Consider the following 26,399-nt stretch of genomic DNA (forward strand, 5'->3'; position numbering starts at 1 on the left):
ACAGCAAGCTTTTGACAAGTTGAAAGATAAACTTACGAGTCCTCCAGTTCTAATATTTCCACACTACGATAAAGAGATCATTCTTTGTACTGATGCATCTGACATAGGGTTAGGAGGCATACTGGTGCAAGAGAGAAAGGGAATTTTGAAACCGATAGCTTACACATTTACAAAGGATTACAAAGGATTACAAAGGCAAAGCATGCCGACAGGAGACCTTTTGATCCATATCTAGGTCGGATGAAAAAAAAAAAAAAAAAAAAAAAAAAAAAAAAAAAAAAAAAAAAAAAATCATATTAATAATAAATTAAAACTATAACAATGTAAATAACAATTAAAATACATAAATAAATGCATTGGTATAGTTGAATAACAAACAAACAGGTAAATAGTAAATGATAATAAATTGACATATAACTAATAATAATTTAGACTAATAGTGCAGGGAGAAACTATAACGGAAAGAGAAACTTTAGCAGTGATATATTCATTAGAAAGTTTTAGAGATATGATACTGGGATATCCAATCAGAGAGTGGACTGATCATACAGCTATTCAGACTAGGGGGCAGATTAGCAAGGTGGTTTGCTATACTTCAATGCTATGAGGTTAGGTTTGAATATATTCCAGGTAGAAAGAATGTTGCAGCATATGTACTTTCTAGAAACATTTGTCAACCAACAACAGGGTTGATCAATTTTGTTTGTAGTACAGATGAGCTAGTAACCTTAGATGAGGAAATGATAATAATGGAACAGAGGGGTAATAAGACATCCGACTTATTAACCTAGTATTTGATGAACCCAAGAGGAAATCCTCCAAAACTACCAAAAGGGTATAAGATAGAGGAATTTCATTGGACTAATGGACTTTTGTATAGAAAAACAGTTATAAGTGGGAAAGATATTTCTAGAGGCCCAGTGAATCAGTTGTAAAAACTCTTGTACAAGAGGTCACTTCATGATAGTGATTGTAGTTCACATCCAGGAAAGGATAAAACTTATAGACAAGCACAACTTAAATACTTTTGGCCAGGTATGAAGAAAGATATATATGATTATATAGAAAATTGTTTGAAATGTGCTAAGGTGAAAGGAAATACACAAAAACCTGCTCCTATGTTGTCATATCCCATTCCACAGAAACCTTGGGAAAGAGTTCACATAGATACTTTGGAGTTACCTATGTCTGAAAATGGATATAAATATGTATTTGTTGCCATTGATTATCTTTCAAGATTTTGTATTTTACAACCCATTTCAAATAAGAAAGCTGAAACAATTGCTTCAGTAATCTATGACCAGATAATTTGTAATTTAACTACACCTAAGGTTTTAGTTTCAGATAATGGAACTGAATTTAATAACAAAATCTTGGAAGAATTATGTAGATTATTTAAAATCCAGAAGATCAACATTTTAGTGAATCATCCTCAGAGCAATAGAGTTGTAGAGGGATTAAATAAGAAAATTATTACATGTCTTAGAAGTATGATAAGTCCTCATAGTATAACTTGGGATACTTGGATTCTGGTGTTAGATGTACTCTGAACAACAAAATTAACATAGCAACAGGTGAAACAACTATTCTATTATTTTTTGTGAGGACAAAATTCTTCCATATGAAATCTTGATTGCACAACAGAAAGTGTATAATATAGATGATTACACCTCAAATAGGATACAAAATTGTGGATAAAATTCAATACATGACACCAATTGGAAAGAGTGACCATATACTCACTGAGACTGAACTTAAGGAAGAAATATACATGGAGAGAAATGAAAAGTACAGGAAAGGAAGATTGATGCGCAACAAAATGGACTTTGCAAAACTAAAGAAATTCTTCCAGAATGCAAACTGGGAAAAATTTTACATGGAAGAGACAAAAGTGGAAGAGAAATGGGATATCTTGATAATTACAATGAAGGGGTGAATAGTCACGTACCAAAACAGAGTGTACATTAAATGCTGGTTCAACAAAAGATGGAAGGGACAGAGCTTGGAAAAGATGGAGAAAAGATAAAAAACCTGGAAAATGGCAAATGAGTATGTTAAATGAAATGAGTATGAAATGAGTATGTTAAAGTGAGAAGAGAGGAAAAAAGGAACCATGAAAAGGATATCATAGATAAATGCAAAGAGCAACCCAGGCTATGAAATGAGTATGTTAAAGTGAGAAGAGAGGAAAAAAGGAACCATGAGAAGGATATCATAGATAAATGCAAAGAGCAACCCAGGCTATTCTATCAATATGTAAATGGTAAACTTAAAAACAAACAGGAAATGGTGAAACTACGCCAAGGGAATATAGAATATACAGAAGAATTAGAAATGGCCGAAGTCATGAATAATCACTTCAAATCTGTTTTCACTAGAGAGAAAGCACAATATTGGGACGAAGGATATGAAAGGCGATCTCCCCCCATGAGCGAGATAACAATAACACAAAAAGAAATAATGGAACATCTATCAAACCTTGACATCAGGAAATCACATGACCTGGATGGAATTGCAAATTGGATTCTAAAAGAATGCAAAGAAGAACTAACCGACAAAATACATAACATAATAAGTTACTCACTTAAAGAAGGAAAAATTCCAAAAGACTGGAAAAATGCTAACATTGTACCAACATATAAAGGATGAAACAAAGAAGAACTAACTAACTACAGGCCAGTCTCACTAACAAGCACTATAGCCAAAATTTGTGAGAAAATCATCAAGAATAGATGGGTAAGACACCTGGAAGACAACAATATAATAAACCCGAGACAATCTGGGTTCAGACAAGGAAGATCATGTACCACAAACTTAATATGTTTCTACTCAAGATTAATAGACATAGTGCAAGAAAGGAATGGATGGGCTGATTGTGCATTCCTGGACTTTTGACAAAGTACCACACAAAAAATTATTAAAACTGGAACATATAGGAGGGATACAAGGGAACCTACTAAAATGGATGGAGGACTTCCTAATTGGTAGAAAAATGAGAGTAGTGCTCAGAGAAAAATATTCAGGTTGGAAAGAGGTGATCAGTGGAGTACTGCAAGGATCTGTATTGGCTCCAATAATGTTTGCTATTTATGTGAATGACATGGATGATGATGTGAAATGTTACATGAGCTTCTTTGCAGATGACGCCAAACTGTTAAGGAAAGTAAAAACTGAAAAGGATTGCGAATCACTGCAGGAAGACCTGAATAAGGTATGGAACTGGAGTCAGAAATGGGAAGTGGACTTCAATATCAACAGGTGTAGCATAATGGAGTTTGGAAAAAGCAAAAACAGAATATCAGGACAACATAAAATTGGAACCAAGGAGGTAATGAAGGAGAGATCCGAAAAAGATGTGGGTGTAATCATTTCAAATGACTTGTCCTATGATAAACAGATAAACAAAATTGTTGGAGAATCCTACAACTTCCTAAGATCAATAAAAGTGGAATTTACATATTTGGATGAAGAAATTATTAAAAAAATATTGGTCACACTGATAAGGCCTAGACTAGAATATGCTGCGACATTGTGGTCACCCAGTACCAAAAAAGAATATAAAGAATATAGAAAGAATCCAGAGAGTAGCCACAAAAATGGCACCTGCACTTGCAAACTTGTCATATGAGGAGAGATTGGCTAAACTGGAGTTACCGACTCTGGAGCAAAGAAGAGAGAGAGGTGACCTACTGACCATCTACAGAATCATGAAGGGCACAGAAATACTTGATAGAGAGGACTTGTTAAACTGGGACAAGAGAAGCACAAGAGGACATGGAAAGAAAATACAAAACATAGCTACAGAAGAGATCTGAAGAAAAAGTTTTCCACATAGAGTGGTGGACACTTGGAACAAACTGGGCAATGAAATAGTGTGTGCAAAAACCATTCATGAGTTTAAGAGCAAACAAGACACTGCGAGATACAAAGGTACACCACGAGCATAGCTCCCCTTCCCGCAAAATACAACTAGGTAAATACAAGGTTTGGATAGGGAAATAGAGGAGACCTATAGAATGGGTAGATACTCTAAAGAAAAACAATACAGGCCACTGAAAGTAAAGCTTAGATAAAAAACAATTGCAGAGGAAGTACTATTCAGAACAACGAAATTAGCAAATAGTGAACGATACAAAAATATATGGATAAAAAAAGGAATGAGGAAGAGAAAGAGAAAAAGAACTTAGAAGCGAAGCGAATGAAAAAAACGAAAAAAGAGCTGGAACTGAAAAGAATAATTCTTTTTAGAGTGACCTGAGGCTGAGAAAATGGTATACGTCTGTATAAGGAAAAAGGAAACAAAGCAGACAGAAAAAGACGAGGAGAAAAGAAATTAAAAATAGCTTATACCAATATAGATGGAATAACTTCAGGAATAAATTCATTAAATGATTATCTGGCCTTAGAAAAAACAGACATCTTGGGAATAGTGGAAACTAAATTAAAGTGTATTTTACCACCCAACACTGTGGGACAAGGTTTATACAATTGTTGGACAAATAATAGAAAGGATAAACAGGGTGGCAGAGTATTAATATTGACTAATAAAGATTTAAATGTAACAAAAATAACTGAAGGAGAAAATAATGTAGAATCAATTATGATACAAGTTGAAAGCAGATATATGAAGAGTAGAAATTTTGTAGTGGTATATGTGCCCCCCAAAACACAGTCCTGGATAGAAAGTGATCATTCCAAAATATCAGAAGATACAAAATATGAATTAACTAATATACTGAAGGACAGAAGAAATATAGTAATTATGGGTGACTTTAATTCAAAAGAAATATGTTGGGAGGAAATGATAGTGAAGGGTGGAGAGGAACTCTGGGGCAACATCCTCCTTGACATGACCATCAAATACACAATGACTCAGTGGATAAGGGAAAATACCAGATACAGAGGTAGCGATGAACCATCAAGGCTGGACTTAATACTTGCGACAGAGCCTGAAATTGTTGACAAAATTTATTACAAAACTCCAATAGGAAAGAGTGACCATGTACTAATAGAATGTGAGTTGAAAGAGCAAGTGGATCAAAGCAGAAATGATAAACATAGAATAGGAAGACTAATGTACAACAAAACAAATTTTGAGAAACTAAAAAAATTCTTTCGCAACGCGAACTGGGAAAAATTTCTAAATGTAGAAACAGGGATGGAAGAGAAATGGAATATACTAAAAGAAATTTATAATGAGGAAGTGAATAAATACATACAACAAAAAAAGAAAAGAACATACATAAAAAGCTGGTACAACATAAAATGCAGTGAGGCTAAGGATAAAAGAGATCAAGCTTGGAAGAAATGGAAAAAAGACAAGAAAACAAGCAAATGGCTAATGTACACCAAACTCAGAAATGATTATGTAAAAATTGAGATGAAAAGAGAAACTACGAAAAAAAAAAATAGAAAAATGCAAGAACCTAAACTATTTTATAGGTATGTAAATGGCAAATTGAAGAATAAACAAGAAATTAAAAAGCTGTGCCAAGGTAAATATGAATATACAGAAGAACTGGAAATGGCTGAAATTATGAACAACCACTTCAAATCAGTATTCACAATAGAAAACTCACCTAACTGTGAGGAAATAGAGATATCCCCCTTACAGAAAGAAATAATTGTAACACAGAAGGAAATCAGCGCCCAAATCAAAACCCTTGACGTCAGAAAATCACATGATCCAGACAGAATTGCAAATTGGATACTGAAAAAATGCATGGAGGAATTAACAGATAAAATATACAATATAATTCAATTCTCACTGCAAGAAGGAAAGGTGCTACAGGACTGGAAGAATGCAAACACTGTACCGATTTATAAGGGAGGAAACAAGGAAGATCCATCAAATTACAGACCGGTCTCCCTGACAAGCACAGTAGCAAAAATTTGCGAAAGTCATCAAAAATAGATGGGTTAAACATTTGGAAGAAAAAACTATACTGAATCCAAATCAATTGGGATTCAGACAAGGAAGATCATGTACAACAAACTTGACCTGCTTCTACTCGAGATTAATAGATATAATACAAGAGATGGCTGGACAGACTGTGCCTTTCTGGACCTACAAAAGGCATTTGATAAGGTACCACACAAGAAAATAAAAAAGAAAATAGAGTCAATAGGTGGCATCAGAGGAAATTTATTGGAATGGATGAAAGACTTTCTGACTGGGAGGAAAATGAGAGTAGTAATTAGGGATAAATTCTCAAATTGGGAAGAAATGATAAGTGGTGTCCCGCAGGGATCAGTACTGGCCCCGATCATGTTTGCCACATACATAAATGACATGGATGAAGTAGAATGTCATATGAATTTCTTTGCAGATGACGCAAAAATACTAAAGTAAGAACGGAGGAGGATTGCAACTCATTACAACAAGACTTGGACAAGATCTGGAAATGGACTCAAAAGTGGGAAGTGAAATTCAATATCAAGAAATGTAGCATAATGGAATTTGGAAAAAGTAAAAACAGAATATCGGGGAGATTATAAAATTGGTGAAGAGGTAAAAAAAGTAAACTCGGAAAAAGACCTTGGAGTGATGATCAGCAAAGACATGACACCGGACAAGCATATTAATAAAATAGTTGGAGAAACTTACAATTTGTTGAGATAAATAAAAGTGGCGTTTGTCTATTTGGATGAAGAAATTATCAATTTTTTTTTAACTATACTAATAAGACCAAAACTTGAGTACGCAGCAACACTATGGACACCCAGTACCAAAAAGAATATAAAAAAAAATAGAAAAATACAAAGAGCAACTACAAAACTAGCACCAACTCTTTCCAATATGACAGATGAACAAAGACTGTCCAAATTAGAATTACCAACTCTGGAACAAAGAAGGGAAAGAGGAGACCTACTATCTAAAGAATTATGAAAGGAATGGAAATCTTAGATAAGAATGATTTATTGAAGTGGGACAAGGAAAAAACAAGAGGACACAAAAAGAAATTAAAAAAAGATAATCACAGAAGAGATCTGAAAAGAAAATAGCTTCCCACACAGTGATAGATACTTTGAACAAATTAGACAAAGAAACAGTGTATGCAAAACACTATTCAAGATTTTAAGAAGAAACTTGATGCTGAAACATACAAAGACAGGTCACCACAAGCATAGCTCCCTTCCCGTATAATACAACTAGGTAAATACATACATTTCAAGCTATACACCAAAGAGTAAGAGAACACAGCAAGAGTGTACACAAGAGATGAAAAAGCAACAACACAAAATAGCACATAAAATAGAATTAAAATAGGAGATTTAGTCATGGTCAAACTTCATACACCCTATAATAAGCTCTCACCAAGGTACTCAGGTTCATAGGTAATTGATTTTACAGGTGGAAATAAATACAAGATCTTACACTTAGAAACTAGGGAATTATCAATTATCACTTAGATGATATAAAGAAGGTTAGGATACAATTTGATGATGAGGATACATGTGACACCCAGTGTATAATTTATCAGGAATCTTTAACCACTTCCATACGATGACGCCTATGTAGGCGTCATGAGAAGCAAGTGGGTACGCGATGATGCCGACGTCGGCATCTTGATTATATCTATTGTAGTCGTACCTACGTAACCTCCATTCTCTCTAAACTGGCTTCATCATATTTTCTATGGTTATCAAAATTCACGGGTGAAAGAGAATGAATGATTGGGCACTGACTTTATTTTTTATAATGCGATTTATGATGCAACATCACACGTCGAGCAGCTAATGCTGCCAGACGTGCGATGTGCCCCGGAGTGAAGTGGTTAAATCTAGAAGAGTATAGGGAATATATTAATAATATCACATGGGAATTGAATATTAATCTTGATCATTTTTACAAACAGTATTCATATTGTTGAATTGTATGGTGCTTGTGATGGGATACCTGAACTGCTGGAACCTTGGTGTCAAACAGATGTGCTAATTGGATCCTTGGTCAGACATGAAGACCTGGAGCCTTGGTCAGTCATGAAGGTCTCAGACCCTTGCCAATACATAAGGACAATGCCAATAAGTATTGAACCATTTTTTTGGTGAAGCATTAAAAATTCTTATGCAGTGTGTATCCTAAACAAAGTGAAATAAGTGTGTGTAAAACAAAATTAAATTATGCAGACACTCTTTAATGCTATATATATACAACTTTTGAAAAGATGAAATGTTCTCCACTGAAATCTAATGTTGCTTGTAAAAGGCTGGTAGATGAAAGTAGTAGACAAGTAGGTAGATAGAGGGGTAGGTGGCGAGAAATTCATTTTTATGGGTTAGATGTTTGGAAAACAATAACTGTGTCAGAGTTGCATAATCTCACCATCTAAAGTTTGTAAACACAAGTTAGGGTATCAATATTGGCACTGATATGATGAAATGTAAACACTAAGCCAGACTGCTTTGTGACAAGATTGCTTGTGTAAGCAGTATTGTTTGAGCCAGTGTAACAGTCTTTCTGATTGGAGAAAAGGGTGGAGAAAAATTATTGGTACATGGAACAAAAGTCACGCCCTTAAGGGGAGGCACTTATCTGTAACGGTCAAAGTTATTGGATGAATTAAGTAGTGATGATGGAGCAGACTTGGCTTGGTAAGTGAATTGGGGATCCCAGGTGGGAGTCCTCTGGCGTACTTAACCACTTTCGTACGGTGACGCCTACGTAGGCGTCATGAGGAGCAAGTGGGTAGGCGATGATGCCGACGTTGGTGTCTTGATTATATTTATTGTAGTCGTACCTACGTAACCTCCATTCTCTCTAAACTGGCTTCATCATATTTTCTATGGTTATCAAAATTCACGGGTGAAAGAGAATGAACGATTGAGCACCGACTTTATTTTTTATAATGTGATTATTATGATGCAACATCGCACGTTGGGCAGCTAATGCTACCAGACGTGCAATGTGCCCCGGAGTGAAGAGGTTAAACTAAGTTGTAGAAGTAGTGAAGAAACGAAGAAGAAAATTTACATTTAATTCACCCCCATTGAGAAACATTACTTCTTACTACAGATATGATAAAAGACATACTTAAATGAAGGTGCAAGAAAGTGAATGAAGAAACATAATACCACAGAAGGAACAGTTAACAGAATTAAAACCAGTAATTAAGGAGAGAAGGGAACTGAAAGTGATGGTGGCAACAGAGCTAAAAGTGGTGACAGCATGGGACGAACCTCCTACGAAGTAATTACAAGACTGAGTGCAAAAGTGAATGGGTACACCAATCTACAGTGCACACAACCATGACTGCAACCACAACCACACAGTGCACAACCACAACCATGCAGTGCAACCACAACCAATATCACACACAGATACTCTCTTCTCTTCCTCCACAACCACCAAATACCAGCCTCCAGAAACATATTCATAATCATATTACTCACTGCTCCATTAACACACTGAAAGACAACACACTGCTGCATGCCAGACACCCTGATATCCACCCTTCTGAATCCTCTCTCCCACGAAAGGACAGCGTCCACCTGGCACTTCTAAGCTACCAGAAGAGGCTGGATGACTGCATTGTGAACAGCTGCCCAGGATATAACACTCCACCCCATACCATACAACACATAATGGAAGACTGCATTATACACAATCATGCACGCAAAGAACACAACATACACTCTATAAAGGATTTGTGGGAAAACCCAGTTTCGGCTGTGGCATTCCTTGGGGAGACGGGACTACTCGGACAGACAGTCTAGGGAACGACAACAACAACAACCACAACCAACGCCTATGTTAAATTCAAAGGACAACAAGATGAGGAAGGAGGGGTCTTCAGTACTACGAGTGAATGAGGTACAGCGATCTGCAAGGCAGGGGATAAGCCACTACAACCAATGGTGAACAAGGACTGATGAGGGACAACGAGGTTGATGTACATAAGGAAGACTACGTGGAGGCAGTCAAGTAAATTTGTCTTTAAAAACACTGAAAGTATGAATAACACTAATGTACTTGGACATAGGTTCATACCTTGAATATCAATATTCCCAAATTCACAGGTGATAAAAACACCTTAGGAGTTAATAGATTCCTTAATCTAGTAGATACCTTAATTGTTAGCAACAATATAACAAATGAAAAAAAAAAGGAAAATAGAAATTTTAAAAGGGAATGTAGATCCTGAGAAGGGTAGAGCTAGGTTTATCATAAATTTCCGACAAATGGAAGATATCAACATGTATGAGGATTACAAAAAAGCTTTCATTTTACATTTTATGTAAAAGTGTGATCAGGAACCTATCAGGTCTATGGTTTGAATGATCAAAGAAGTTAAAACAAATGAATCAGACACAGAATACTTAGCAAGATTAGATAGATGGTCAAAAGACATGAATTCTATCTTGAAAGATTCAGATTGGATAGAAAGATCCAGTGACAAAATGAAAGTTTCTCAGGTAATAAAATTATTGTTAACTATATCTAAATTGACAATAGTTGCCATAGCAACATGATAGGTGTTAGTAAGAATAGCATAAAAGGAAGGTTCTGCATTGTTTTTGACATGCTCAGATGATTTGTTGACCCATAAAACATTCACATGCCAAGTTGCATGTCAATTGGGCCAGGGGTTTGGATTTTACTGATGATCATCTCTAAATTGACAACTTAATAGTTTTCATGAAAGTAGCAGTTGCCGATAAGACTGATGAGTTAAACACCATATGAGGATGGAGCCTTCATTTGTACGACGTTTCACTTACTACAGCTTTTTCAAGTACAAGTTGAGATACACATGCTTGAGATTAAATAAGAGGAATGGAGGGAACGGGGAAAGAAAGAAGTAGGGGGAGGAAGAAGAGGAGGAGGAGGAGAAGGGGGATTGAATACTGGGGGAGGTTGAGAAGACTGGCCCAAACGTCCATGGTCAAATTACTCACAAAGGGTGGTTTAAAATTTTTTTGTCCATGGGTATTAGAGGAATTATCAACATCTCATCCCACATAATTCCTCTAATAATCATGGCCCATAAAATTTTAAACCACCCTTTGTGAGTAATTTGACCGGAGACGTTTGGGCCAGCCTTCTCAAACCTCCCCCAGTATTCAATCCCCCTTCTCCTTCTCCTCCTCCTCTTCTTCCCCCCCCTACTTCTTTCTTTCCCCATTCCCTCCATTCCTCTTATTTAATCTCAAGCATGTGTATCTCAACTTGTACTTGAAAAAGCTGTAATAAGCGAAACATCGTACAAATAAAGGCTCTGTCCTCATGTGGTGTTTAACTTGTCAACTTAATAGTTGCCATGAAAAGGCAAATTTGGTATGACAGAGATGTTCCACATTGTTTCTGACATGGTCTGGAAATTTGTTGACCCATAAAGCCCAAGTATTCCAAACTTCAATAAAATTGGACCAGTAGTTTAGAGTTTATGTGTATTTCTTTACCAAAATCTTAACAAAATTACCACCTTTAATTCTAACCTTTTATTATGGTAAAGTCTAGCCAAACATTGGGGATAATAAAATCATTAAAAAATTTGTCTCTCCCATCTCCCTTATTTTTCAAGCTATTTAAAAAAAAATAAATAAAAAGTATTTTGTTTCTAATGAAATTGTCTTTCATATGCAACAAGAATTTAAGGGATATACAGTATATATATATATATATATATATATATATATATATATATATATATATATATATATATATATATATATATATATATATATATATATATATATATATATATTAATTTTGTGCCTGTACCTAATGTAGAGGGGACTCTACCCACATATATAAGCCAGGTGGTTGACAGGGTTAGAAAATGGGCAGCTAACAGATGATATTCTCCATTGTCCATCTTGGAGGACCACAACAAACAGATACTCATCAATGGTCTCACATGCTTCATATCTTCAAAATCTTGCCATAACTTAAGATTTTTTGGTGCTGGACCACATCTCTTCAATTGTCTACCCAGAGACATAAGAGACCTGAAAGGAGTCAGCACTGAGGCTTTCAAGAGTAGGTTAGACAAGTTTTTGACATTGTTACCCGATGAGTCTCCCACACCACATGGCCTGACTTCACGGGGAACTGCATCAAACTCTATCATTGATCAGCTTCAATACCTGAAGTAGCTAGGTCAAACACCACTAGAGGCGCCACCGTTGATTATGCCCACCAATAGCGCGTCATTTTATGCGCACGCCATTCAAACGGCCACATTTACATATCGTGGGAAATTTAATTCATAAAAATGTCACGTGAATGTATTAACCATGATCGGAATAAAATTGCATTCAGCAGTAAATCGAAAAAATTTTCATGTTTCAATGTGAAAAATAAGCTAAAAAAAAAACTCCATTAAAAGGCAACATATCCATAATAAACAAAAACTACTAGTCTCACGGATTATTCTAATACCAAAACCAGGTTAGAGTATTACGGGAGAGCTGAGAAATTGAAGTGTAATTAGTTTTTTCTCCTATCGGGTCGGATTATCGTAGCCGTGGTTCGTAATTTTGCAGAGGATAAAAACTTAACTTCTCTTTGATCAAATTACATGAAAATCACACATTTGAAAGAAAATAGGTTGAATAATCGACCATATGCTAATTCTTTATATAAAATCATGCATTTCAGCAAAAACCGTCCTTGATCGGGTTTGGTCGGCTATTAGTGAGTTGGACGGTATTCATAGCTGTGGTCGGTAATTTTGCAGAGGATAAAAATGTAACTTCTCTTTGATCAAATTACATTGAAATCACACATTTTAAAGAAAATAGGTCGAATGATGCAACCATAACTAATTTCTTATATAAAATTGTATATTTGAGCTAAAACCATCATTGTTTGGGTTTGGTCGGCTTTGGTTGGCAGTTAGTGAGACCACACGGTTTGGCCTGATTTTCTGGGACAAAATAGGTCTGATTTTGTGCCTTTCAAAATGCAATATCTTGGGAACTAGGACAGCTAGATGGATAATTCAAATTGCATTGTACTCATATCTTTTTGCATCCTGTGAGAACTACTTCAGCTCAAATATAAGGAATTCCATTTTCATGTTGACCTAGCTACCTGAAGTGCGAGTAGAGGTGTGGAAGCGGTGGGCCCCCAGACTGGCTGTGGTGAGGTCACCTAAAACTTCAACAAGGTAGAACACGGTATAAACATTACATTGATACTAATATCATGACTACCATTATTTTTTGTGGCGATTTTCTGCTGAAAGTAACTAGGTAGGTCAAACACCACCAGAGGCGCCACCGTCGATGATGAGCACAATAGCGCGTCATTTTATGCGCACGCCATGCAAACGGCCAAATTTACATACCGCCGGAAATTTCATTCATACAAATGTTATGCGAGTGTATTTACTATGATCGTAGTAAATTTCAAATAATTACATCATCAGTTACATGTCCGTACATAAAAATGTAAAAAATGAGCTAAATAAATTCAGAGTGCTGGCAACTAACCAAAATAAGCGAAAACTACTAGTCTCGCGGATTATTCTAATACCAAAATAAAGGCAGCGTGTTACGGTAGAGCTGAGAAATTGGTGGTTTTAATTTTTTTTTCTATCGGGTCGGATTATCGGATAACAACATCAACATCCATCCCGCCATCTTATCTATCACTGGTGGTATGGATCAAACTTCACTCTATTAAGTTTCTTACTATTACGTTATTAGTGTAATAGACTTATAGTTGAATTATTTGAACTATTTCCTTTAAAATGTGTGATTTTCATGTAATTTGATCAAAGAGAAGTTACGTTTTTATCCTCCGTAATATTACGGACCACAGCAACGATTCGTTCTGCCTGCTATCTATGATCACTGGTGGTATGGATCAAACTACACTATTAGCTTTAAGTTTGTTACTATTGTGTTATTAGTGTAATAGGTTGCATATAGTTGTATTATTCAAACTATTTTCTTTAAAATGTGTGATTTTCATGTAATTTGATGGTATTCATAGCTGTGGTGGGTAATTTTGCAGAGGATAAAAACGTAATTCTATGATCAAATTACATGGAAATCACACATCTTAAAGAAAATAGGTGAAATAATGCAACCATATGCTAAATTCTTATATAAAATTGTGCCTGTCAGTAAAAACCGTCATTGTTTAAGTTTGATCGGCAATTAGTCAGACCGCACGTTTCGGCCCGATTTCCTCGAACAAAATAGGCCCGATTTAATTCAATTCAAAATGCAATATCTCGAGAACTAGGACAGCTAGATGGATAATTCAAATTGCATTATACTCATAGCAACTTTTTGCATCCCATGAGAACTACTTCAGCCCAAATATCAGGAATTCCATTTTCATATTGACCTAGCTAAAGTAACGTTATTGGAGGATACTGACGATGAACTAATTTATTGAATGCGTCAGAGTAACACAATACAATCAATCCATGTATCATTATATGTAAACACAGATTACTTCGATTTTACCACTGAATTTATATAATAACACATACCTATAGCATTGGCCATTGCAAAACCGACCATTCCACCTCCCGCTATAACAATATCATAATGTGTATCATCACTTGATGATTTTCTCCCTGCTACACATTTTCTTGTATTCGATATAGATAACTTCCTTATAGCTGTTATTCGCGTTATCTCTCTAGATAATTTTGTTAAAATTGAAGTATTCATCTTCAGCGTTGAGTGAACTTTTTATGTAAACACTATATGTAAACAAAAGTTGCTTTAGAGATGTAACTATCACATAAATTGTCGTACAATGAGGAATATTTGGAAAAATATATGCTGACACAAATTTCATATTTTTTCTTCAGAAAAAATTACTTAAATGCCGAATTACCTGATATTTAAACCTATATGGCTCTATGATTCTAAAAGTATTTATTGAATCAAGGAAATTGACAAAAAAAACAAAACAGAAATGGTCGGTCGAGACACACCGTTACCGTAGTCTATGTTTTCGCTAACTACCCCATACCACTTGATTGATCAGTTTTAATTCGTCGAATGAGGTATTCTAGTATTACAAGAAAAACAGGTCACGGAAGGTGGAAATTGATTAAAGGCAGTAAATACACACACAGCGACGGCGCCAGGAATTTTTAGTTGGGGAGGCTAAGGAGGGGCTGAGCAAATTTTTGGGGGGGCTAATAGTAATAAGATCATACACATATATTATCCTCATTTCAGAAGGGGAGGGGGTTAATGGTAGGGCTAGCACTGATGGCTGACAAATCTTTAGCCCTGGCAATTAGAAATTCCACTTTATGAAATTATTTCAATGAGTGTTTTAAATTTTCAATTTGCTCATTTCACTTGGGGGGCTAATGGGGGGGCTGGCCACTTGTTTGCCATCACTTTCTGTTAAATCAGGATTGGGGACTTTCATTGCATCACCTGAAGAATTGTCACCCCAGAACGTCCACCGGAAGAATCATCACCACAGGATACCCCTCTTGAAGAACTGTCACCCCAATCAGCAACACCTGAAGACGACCACCCCCATTGAATTAAGTTAGGTAAGGTGTTGGACTAGGTTAGATTACGTTAGGGTACACGTATATTAGAAAGGTTAGGTTAGGAATCGTCACCCTAGGATAGCCCACCTGAGGAATCGTTGCCCCAGAATAGCCCACTTGAAGAATTGTCGCCCTAGAATAGCCCACCTGAAGAATTGTCAGCCTAGGATAGCCCACCTCAAGAATTACCCTGTTGAAGGTTGGGGTGACAAATCTTCAGGTGACCCCTTTCATTTTTCGTAATTTTCAGTAGAAATGATCACAGCTGCCAACTTGTCTGAGGGGAGGAGAGTGGGAGTGGGTGTGGTGGGCGGGACTATGAGTGGGTAGCGAGGGAGAATGGGGTGGGGACCTGGACTCAGAGGTGGAGAGTAGGAATGGGGAGGTGGGGGGAACGGAACTAGGAGGGGAGAGTGGAATTGGGTTGGGGGGAGTGGAACGGGGGTAGAGATCGGGACTGGGAGGGGAGAACGGGACGGTGGAGGGGGTGGGTAACGGGCCTGGAGGGAGAATGCGGGACGGGTTTGTTGGTGGTGATGATAATTAATCAATCAATTAAACAGTCAAATCAGCCGTCCTGAGTCCACTGTTGAACAAAGGCCTCCATAGCATTCCATGATTCACCCAACCGCTCTATCCTCTGCCACGTCACTCCTGCAAACTTCTCGATCTCGTCTCTCCACCTGTCTGGTCTCCCTCTTCCACAGTTCCTATCTTGCGGCATAATATAGTTTGCGACTAGCATATGTAATGGTATGTGGACGACGATCATCTCCTTGTTGCATTAGGACAGCTCCGATACTTAAACCAGAAGCATCAGTGCAAATGGTGAAAGGAATGCTAACACAAACGACTGAGTAAGTGCGTGCTTCAAGGAGTCAAAACTTTTCTGATGAGCATCATGCCACTGGAAGGAAGCATCCTTTTTGAGGAGACGAGTAAGAAGTGATGCTATGAAAGCAAAGTCTTTTACAAAAACACGATTTGTTTCCTGCCAATCCTAGGAAAAACGTACTTGGTCAACTGTCTTAGGTGTAGGAAAGTATTTAACAGCTTTGATCTTATCATCTGTAATATGACCTAAGAATTGTATGCTGGACTTGGGTAAATTGAGGTACAACCCAGCTTCAGCAAAACGTTGTAAGACTAAGGACAATTTATGGAAGTGACTTTCCACATCCTTGGTAACTAGAATCAAGTCATCCAGATACGCAAAAAGTCCATTACCCACTAGTCCATGAAAATTTGAGCTAATAAGGCGCTGGCATGTTAAGGGAGCATTCCGAAATCCCATGGGGGGGGGGGGAGCGAAGCCATTCATAATGACGTGACGGAGTCGAGAAAGTCGTGACCTTACGAGACTTTTCCTCCAAAGGAACCTGCCAGAAGTCAGCAGTTAAGTCCAAGGTGCTGTGGTAATTGTTGTTACGGGAATGACATTGTTTACCTTGAGCTACGGCAATTTCCCGAAAGCTTGTTTAATTTTCGAATCGGGAATCTTTCCTGTAACTTCGTACCACACTATCGTAATTTTAATTAATATTATTAAACTCCCCTCCCTCTTTACTATTTATTTAAGCCTATGTTGTAATTTGATTAACAAATCGTGAACTTGAGAGCTTACTTGAAGTATCAGTTGTCCCGTGGGTTCGAAGCCGTTTTGAAGGCTCGTTAGAACTCCAGCCGAACGAGACTAAGTTTTAACCACTGAACGCCAGACAAGCTTTAACTCTGGTACCAGAAGGACAATCAAACCTCGGCAAAGGATTTCTACAGACATCGAAGCCTCAAGAAATCTATTCATTTCCGACGATTAGTTAGAGAACTCAACCAGGTAAGTTCTCTAACGTTCTCCTTTGTGATCAATTAATCACTACATAGGTGAACACTGTGTTACCTGATCCTATAGACTGAAGAATATCACTCAAAACAGGCGATGGGTAATGATCTGGGGCTGTGACATCGTTGATACGCCTATAATCCACAACATGGCGGAATTATCCGTTCTTCCTGGGTACAAGAAGGATCGTGGAGTTCCATTCGGAACGAGACTCTTGGATGACACCCTCACTCAACAACTCGTCAACTAAAGACTGAGTTATAAGTCTCCGAGAATGAGGCAACCTGTAAGAAGGGACGTAGTCTGGACGCACCCCTGTTTTAAGATCAATGCTATGGACAGCACGATCCGTAACTCCCATCCGTACACCATGTGAGGCCAAAGCTTGACGATGTGTCAATAACAATTCAATGAGACGGTCTCTTACCTCAGGAAAATCAATGATACCTACATATGTTGCATACTGAGAGGCTAAATGAGTTGTGTCATATGCATATGTAGATGATTGAAGAGAAGCTGCTATGATAGGAGGTGAATCCTCGGCAGTGTGAACATCAACGACCTAAAAAGAACCTAAATGAATATCAGAAGAGAGTGTGGTGGGAGCACCAGTAGCGTTGGTTATCATGGCCGTGGTAACATGGTCCTCACGAACAATGGAAAGAGTATCCTCTAATCCAAGATGTCAAACACGAACAGAGTCAGGTTGAGATAAGACACCAGAACAAATTAGAGCATCAGAAATGCGCACCGGGACTCGAACTGTACTAGAAGGACTAATATAGTGCTCGCCTACAACAGCAGCAGCACAAGAAAGTATAGAAGGATCTAAAAAATTTGAGCCCTTGGAAGACGAATGCCTGGTCGGACCATGCATAGAAAGGGAGCTATGTATAGAAACTGGCCTGTTCATTGAAGAAATGACTGTTGTCGAAAGTAACCATACGGCGTCGAGGAGATATTTCTATGGCAAGAGTTGCTAAAGTATCAAAGCCTAAGAGAAAATCACGCTGAAGTATGAAATCAGAAACTACCACAAAGTTAACATGAAAGACTTTAGCATGGGAAGAAAATCTTAAGGGAATACAAATAGATCCAAGAATAGACAAGAGAGAGCCTTGTACAGCTTGCAAAACACTATAAGAAGGTAACAATGGTACGTTGTACAAATCTTTGAGAAAAGCTTATGGCTTACTGCTCATAAGGCTACATTCTGCTCCAGTGTCTACTGTTACAGAGATGGGTAACTGGTCCATATCAAAATGAAAGGTAAGGAGTTGGGAAGAGACAGCAGCCACTAAAGGGACGATCTTGGACTGGTCACTGTTAGTTAGTCTTTGGGATTTTTATGCAGGCGCTTGTAAAAATGGGACTGAATATGTTTGGGGATTGAATTATTTTCTGTTCTAAGCTTCAAAATCTTGGAACACTGATCAGAAGGATGGCTACACTGTCCATGGTCATGACAGTAGCTAGATTGAGACTGAAATGACATCCTTGAAAAGTAATGTGTGATGATAGAAGAGGAATTGGTGAAACGTCTGAGTACAGGAGTCTGCTTAGACTTTCTCTCATGACGCTTACGAAGGAAACAGAAAACACTAGAATGACCTATTTTGTTACAATACATGCAAATAAGCACAGTAGATATCGATGGAAATATAGGAGTGCTCTGTGTAGGCGTCGAAGACAGAGGTGGTGAAGGAGTGCTCTGTGTAGGTATCGAAGACAGAGGAGGTGGTGGAGGAACCTTCGTAGTTTGGTGTGAATGACTTGGTAGTGCAGGAGCTAGCAAGGCACGATGAGGTAATTCATTTAACTTTTTAGAAAGCTTTGTTGCAAATGTTAGTAAAGATTCATCTGGCTGATATCTAAGAGAAAAAGCAATCCTTCGTTCAGAAGGACCAAGGAACAAAATGTAGAATACATACTCCAAAACAAGTCGGAGTCTATCTAGAGTGATGGAATGTTTATCTGTCTAATATGAATGCATCAAAGAATCTAATGCTTCAGAGGCCACCGTATTGGATCTAGCCTGAGTACACCTAAAATTTTCAGTGTCTGTAGAGGAAGAGAGTACGTTAGCCAACCTGTAGTACCAGTGAAAATTATCACCTACCAAGTTAGCATCAAACATTTTTAGGAAAATTCACCTTGATGGTGGCGTAATCATAGTTTAAAGCTCTAAGGTTGATACATGAAGCTGACATCTAAGACGTCTCTACGCCAGGTGTCTACTAATCGACAGGCGTGGAACACCCTGCGCTCAGGCAGCCCTTCAGTTCAAGCAAGTATGGCATAGCGCGCAGACCAACATGGCCTCTGCAACGGACTACGTTCTAGAGTTCTTCGCTATAGCAGCAATAGTAGTGGTAATTAAAGACAAGAAGAAGAAAAGAAGGCAGAGAAAAACGCGGGCCAAAGAGTGGTTGCAGAAAAGAGGACTACCTCACACTTATTGAAGGAGCCGAGGATTAGGTGATTGGTTCAATTACCTGCAAATAGATAAGGAAACGTATTTACAATTACTTTCCATAGTAGGTCCACTCATTGAAAAGTAAGATACACGCATGCTGAAGGCAATTACAGTGAATGAAAGAATAATGGGTGCTCTTCCCTTTTTAGGCATGGAAGATTCCTATGAAGACCTGGAATACTCAGTATGTATTTCTCCACAAGCCCAGGGACAAATCATACCTGAAACATGTGATGCAAATAGCCTTACAAAATAAGTACATGAAAATGAGTACCAATATACTTACAAAAGAGTTTATGATAATAAAATACACATGAAAAATAATTTCCTTTACTTGAGTGACACTACAGTACATATTTAAAACAAGAACGAAATATCCTTAGGCTTAGTTACATCCATTGTATAAATTGTTGCTGAGCCTCATTTGTGACGAATAGCTGAATCTGACCATGTAAAGTATAACTGTCTTAATAGGGATGTGAAGGATTTGGACAGTCCACTATTTGTCTGTTTTGTTATTTTGCAGGAAAGACCGAGGATAAAAATATAATTTAGCAGTTCTTCCGCACACTGTTGCATATCTTCTGGCATTTTTCTGAGTTTGGCTGCTAATTCTTGAGTGGATCTGTCTGCGCATTGCATGTCAATGGTCGTAGTCACTGCTGCATCTAGATGTTTCAGGTGTTTCGTAATCATGAAGTTCTTCAGAGAGCTGGCCAAAAATAAACTTAGATTACGTATTATCTGTAGCCTAAAGTGACATAGTATGATTACGCTATTTTAACGGGCTATCACACTGGACTAACTTTTCTCCCACATCCTACCTCCATGTAAGAGGCTCGTAGATATAGATAGACAAGTGAGGTAGAAATAGGAATAGATAGTGAGGGTTTCATTTTTATTGGATCGCCTGTTTATTAAACAACAGTTCAAAGGCGAGGGTTGCATTTTATGGGTTACGAAGTTTATAAACACAGACGAAGGCGAGGAATTGTATAACTTCGTTCTCAGGGTTTTGTTTATAAACAAGTGCCTGGGGACCCGATTTCATTGCTGTATGACGTATTTTGCTGATGTAACCTAAGTGAATGTGCAGTGATTTGAGATTGCTTGAGTAAACAATATTGCATGCAGACTTGTAACAACGAATCTGATCGGAGAAAGGGTGGAGGAGGAGAAAATTCAATTGGTTCACAATGGTAAGATCACGCCCTTCGTGGTGTTTTTTAGATATAAAGTTAAAGATCAATGGACTAAAGAAATAATGACGTCACTGGAGAACTGACATAGGACCTAAATTGAGTGTTATCGATGGGAGTCCCTTGGTGTACCTGAGAGAACCAAGTGTAGCCGGTATTCAAGGAAAAAAAGAAAATATCTAAACATTTCAATACCCCTATTCAGAAAATATAGTGAAGTGACTATGCAGTATACAAATTCTAAGTCTATAACTTGAATAATTTATCCCTTCGGAGGCACGGGCCTTACCGAATAAATTGTGAGTGAGTAATCATACGTAACAATGACGGTAGAGATAGTAGAAACTGAGAGACGTACTAAACGAAGGTACATACATACTTTTTACCAAAGGCTTTTCACCCTTACATGGGAGGTAGCCAAAAAACAAAGGCACAAAATCCACTCCCACCCATTCCATCCCTAACATACTCCACTCTCATCCCTCCCTCTTATCTCGGCTACTCCTGAATGACGGGTCATCCCTGCATCTCGCCCACTGAACTGGGTCAGAAGCAGTGTCGCAAGACAAAGCACATCCACAGCAAGGCTGCTTCATTAAATCGGCGACCACCCTCTCCGTCCCCTTATGTAGAAAAAAAGAAGACGGGGAGAAATCCCTTCTGGCTGCGCCAGCTTATTTCTCACACATACTCCCTCACCCCCCATCCCCCACCCAATCCCCCTCATGCATCACGGTATTATCCATACATAACCATTCTCCATTCTCCCCTATCTTCTGTCCTCTCCTGTCCTTCCTCAACAGACATTCCCCTTTTTCCAATGCCCCCTTTACCCCATCCATCTATCTCATCCTTGGTCGCCCCCTAATGTTCACTCCTTGCACCTCTGCATTTCACACCTCTTTTACTAGTCTTTCTTCACTCATTCTTCTCATGTGTCCAAACCATCCTAATACTCTTTCATCAACCCTAAATCCCAACTTTCTTTCCACCCCCGTTATTCTCTTCACCTCCTCGTTTCTCACTCTATTCAGCCTAGTAACCCCTATCATACTTCTCAGGCACCTCATCTCAAACACATTCAAACTACTCCTCTCTTCCTCTCTTATGTTCCATGTTTCTACCCTGTACAGTGCTGTTAGCACAATCACTCCTTCATACAATCTCCTCTTAGCATCCATTTCCAAATGTCTATTTCTCATTACACTTTTTAATCCCCCAAGGCACTTACTCGCTTCTCTCAATCTACATTCTACATTCACCTCCACTCCTCCCTTTCCCAAGTATCTAACAGTATTCACTTCCTCCATCCTCTCTCCCTTAAAGGTCAGATATCAAGACTTCCATAACTTTTTGTATTTACAGTTTAATGTACATAAAAAACATACTGACAGTATTCTATATAATTCCACCATCTACATCTTATCAAATTTGGCAAAAACAGTTGTTTGTCTTCATCTCATTGCGTCGTCTGCTATTCGAAACAACCCGCCCGTGCGCTTCGGGAACGTTCGGGGGATTCCACGTTCATGACGTCACAGTTGCCAAACAATATTGTTATTCTGAGAGTGCATCGTATCGCTTTTGCATTGTCAGTCGTGTGTCGTCTCTTGAGTGTTTTTTATTTTATTCTTTATTTTACTGTCACAAAATTGTGATAATAATGGTATACTGCGTTGCCGCAGGCGGCAGCAATGGTAGTGGAAGTGGGAGGAGTTTCTTTCAATTTCCTACGGAGCCAGGCCGACGATCGGAATGGATAAGAAAGGTGAACAGAGCAGGCAAAAGACCGGGCAAACTGTGGGAGCCTTCGAAGTTTTCAAAACTTTGCTCTGACCACTTCGAAGAGGAATGCTTCGAAATGAATCTAGCGTTATCGATTGGATTTATGGAGAAGACCAGGAGACATCTAAAACCTGATGCCGTGCCCTCAATTTTTGCAGCCACTACAAAGCATTCCACGCCGAAACCAAAAAAGAAAAGTAGGAGGTCAGCGTTTGATAAACGCCGGAGGCTTGAGGTACCGTAGGCAGTTTACTTTTTCTGACTCCATGCATCATGTGCATGCGTTAGGCTTAGGCCTATGCCTATGTCAGAGAGGGCTTGTTATAAATTCCATGGACATGCAGGATGGCCTATATAGGCCTAGTGAATTAAACTCTGGCCCTGAAGCCATGGACCGGAGCAGTGGCAGCGCCAGGGGGGGGAGGCTTTAGCCCCCCCAACTGAAATGAGCAAATTGAAAATTTAAAACACTCATTGAAATAATTTTATTAAGTGGAATTTTTAATTGCCAGGGCTAAAGATTTGTCAGCCATCAGTGCTAGCCCTACCATTAACCCCCTCCCCTTCTGAAATGAGGATAATATATGGGTATTATCATATTACTATTAGCCCCCCCAAAAATTTGCTCAGCCCCCCCCCCTTAACCTCCCCAACTAAAAATTCCTGGCGCCGCCGCTGGACCGGAGGTATAAAATAAGAGTTGAAGCCGCGAGTCGAGAGGATCGAGGGCTACCCACCCCCCTGGCCCGAGGGCTAGGCCTACCTGAAGCCAGGCTATGCATGTGCATCGTGGTCTGGATCGTGGTACTAGCCTATGGCTATGCCAGTGAGTGAGGGCCTATTATCATGATTATGTAGTAATTGTCCTACCAATTAAAAGTTTGGAAAAAAGAGCAAAAATTTATTGGTAGGCTTATACCATCATGTAGGCCTGGACTACAATCGAAATAGGGGCCTAAATCGTCGACATAAAAACAAAGGACCCCATCCCATGCTTGCAATGATAGCCTAAATAAGGTAGGAATAATGCACTGAATTTCATACCAGTTGGTATTCCCAATCCTATGAGACTGGTCAGATCTTTTGCGTTTGCGTCTAGGAGGGGTGGTAGGCCCATCTTGATTCTCGGCACCAACGTCGCTGTTGAATTCCGTCTCCCCCGTGGTCTCGGGTTCTGAATCTGACAAATCGCTTTCCCCTTCTTCTTCGCTATTTTGTTCACCACTTTCTTCATCTTCGCTTGCACTGTATTCCGACGAAGAAACGGGCTGTCCTATTATTTATCGGTTCGAACTGGTAAGGCTTTACAATGCGATGTTTGGCGATATCAAACTCCTCTTCCTCTTCTTCTTCCACCAAACATACTATCCTTCCGAATTGGAATGCACAATGGGCCATTTTTTGCGAACAAATTTGGATTAAAAACGAACATGAAGATGAATAACTCGATTGGAATGACTGAGCTGAACTACAGCGTGTGTTTCTTTGTCCGATTGTTTGACAACTGTGACGTCACCGCCGGTTCACCTAGCGGCGATTATTGATACTAATTACTAATCGACTAAAACATCTAGACTTCGGAAAAGTGGTATGTGAGGCGCAATTAAAAGTGAATTTTCTGAATAAATTCTTCTGTAACAGGTAAAAACTTTATTTGTATGCTTTTAAAAAGTACTTTTTCGAGCAATACGATGATTTTTAGCGAATGGTATATCTGTTGATATCTGACCTTTAATACTCTCTTCCAGTCTGCTGCCACTTTCTCCCCTTGTACATCTCATCACCTTACCTTTACCCACATTTATCTTCAACTTCCTTCTTTCGCACACCTCCCCAAACTCTGTCACTAACTTCCTCAACCCCTCTTCTCATCCTGTTAAAAGCGCAGTGTCGTCAGCAAACAACAACTGGCTTATCTCCCACTTTTCTCATTTTTCTTAAACCATCTCCAATCCCCGACCCACTACCCTTACATTTACCTCTCGCACCACCCCATCCATGTATAGATTGAACAGCCAAGGCAACATAACACATCCCTGGCGTAGTCCCACCTTTACCTCAAATCACTCACTCTCTCCATTTCAGATTCTAACACAAGCTCTACTACTCTCTTAAAAACATTTGACTGTCCTTAAAGCTTTCCTCCTATCCCATATATCTGCAGTACTTCCCACAGTGCCTTGCTGTCTACTCTGTCATAAGCTTTTTCCAAATCAATAAAAGTCCAACAAAGCATCCTTACCTTTTCCTAAAGCTTTCTCACATATCTTACCACAAAAATCTGATCCACGCAACCAGTACCTGTCCTAAACCCACACTGATCCTCACCAATTACTCCCTATATTCCTCTCCTAATCTCTCAATCAAGATCCTCCCATAAGCCCTCCCAACTACACTTAAGAAACTGATCCCTCTGAAACTACTACACTCACACTTGTCTCCTTGTTCCTTTTAAAGCAAAACTATACAGGCACTCCTCCAGGCCACCGGCATTCTACCCTCTCACATATCTTACCACAAAAATCTGATCCACGCAACCAGTACCTGTCCTAAACCCACATTGTTCCTCACCAATTACTCCCTATGTTCCTCTCCTAATCCTCTTAATCAAAACCCTCCCATAAGCCCTCCCAACTACACTTAACAAACTAATCCCTCTGAAACTACTACACTCACACTTGTCTCCTTGTTCCTTGTAAAGTAAAACTATACAGGCACTCCTCCAGGCCACCGGCATTCTACCCTCTCTTAAACAAACATTAAATAACCTCACCAGCCAGTCCACCATCAATGTATCTCCTTGTTTTAGACATTCTGCATGACATCCATCCAACCCAGGTGCCTTACCTGCTCTCATCATCTTAACAACTGCCTTCACTTCATATTTCCTTATTTCTTCTCCATTTTCCTCACTCATCACGGTCATTTTCTCAGCGCTTCCCATTGCAACTCCTTTTCCCTCCCAATCCTCCTTCACATTTAGCAACTCCCTAAAATACTCTGCCCATCTTCCCCTTACTGCCTTCTCATCCATTATCATCTCTCCATCTGCACCTTTTACCTTTTCTTATCTACTTGATTCGCCTCCTCTTCCTCTCTTAATTTCTTTCCAAACCATTTTTATTACTTTATTTTTTGTCATACTTTTACCCCATTTCACATCTGCTCTCCTCTTTTCCTCCTTTATCTTATGCTTTACTTCTGTTCTCTTTTTTTGTACCTCTCATATGTGAGATTAAGGTTAAACTTAGAGATCAAGATACATATTGGTTTGCAGTCAAGACAGGAGTACAAGGAGGGGTTATATCACCATTCTTATTCATAATATTTATGGATAGTTGTATGAAGGAAATTAATGAAAACAATGACATACACAATTTCGTTTACGCTGATGATATCGCAAAAATGTGTAGCGTTGAATGTGTGCTGCAGGAAGCAATAAATAGTTGGGATGTACAGTAGTGATAATTGAAAAGAGATGAAAATTAATGTCACTAAAACAGAAGTAATGAACATCAGTAGAGAAAGTAAACTAAACATAAGAACTGGAAATGAAAGGCTGAGGCAGGTCACAAATTTTAAGTATTTGGGAGTCAAGATGGATGAGGAGAACA

At 38.5% G+C, this 26,399-nt stretch overlaps 1 protein-coding gene across 6 annotated transcripts in view; it reads right to left on the reverse strand.

Annotated features, from left to right (window-relative positions):
- Window positions 1-14,693, reverse strand: part of Coq6 (ubiquinone biosynthesis protein COQ6, mitochondrial) — a 159,979-nt gene extending 145,286 nt beyond the window's left edge. For 3 of the 6 annotated variants that reach the window (XR_012966803.1, XM_076191735.1, XM_076191738.1), the window contains exon 1: window positions 14,454-14,692. Coding sequence is in view for 5 of the 6 variants with exons in the window: in XM_076191735.1 (XP_076047850.1) it covers window positions 14,454-14,637 (184 nt within the window). In the remaining variant the exon portion in view is untranslated. Of the gene's footprint in view, window positions 1-14,453 lie in introns of all 6 variants that reach the window. The other 3 variants (XM_076191736.1, XM_076191737.1, XM_076191734.1) reach the window with 2 other exon arrangements.
- Between the last annotated feature and the right edge of the window lie 11,706 nt (window positions 14,694-26,399).

This window comes from Oratosquilla oratoria, chromosome 10, assembly GCF_046742065.1.
Source record: "Oratosquilla oratoria isolate Oo_2021 chromosome 10, ASM4674206v1, whole genome shotgun sequence".
Lineage (NCBI taxonomy): Eukaryota > Metazoa > Arthropoda > Malacostraca > Stomatopoda > Squillidae > Oratosquilla > Oratosquilla oratoria.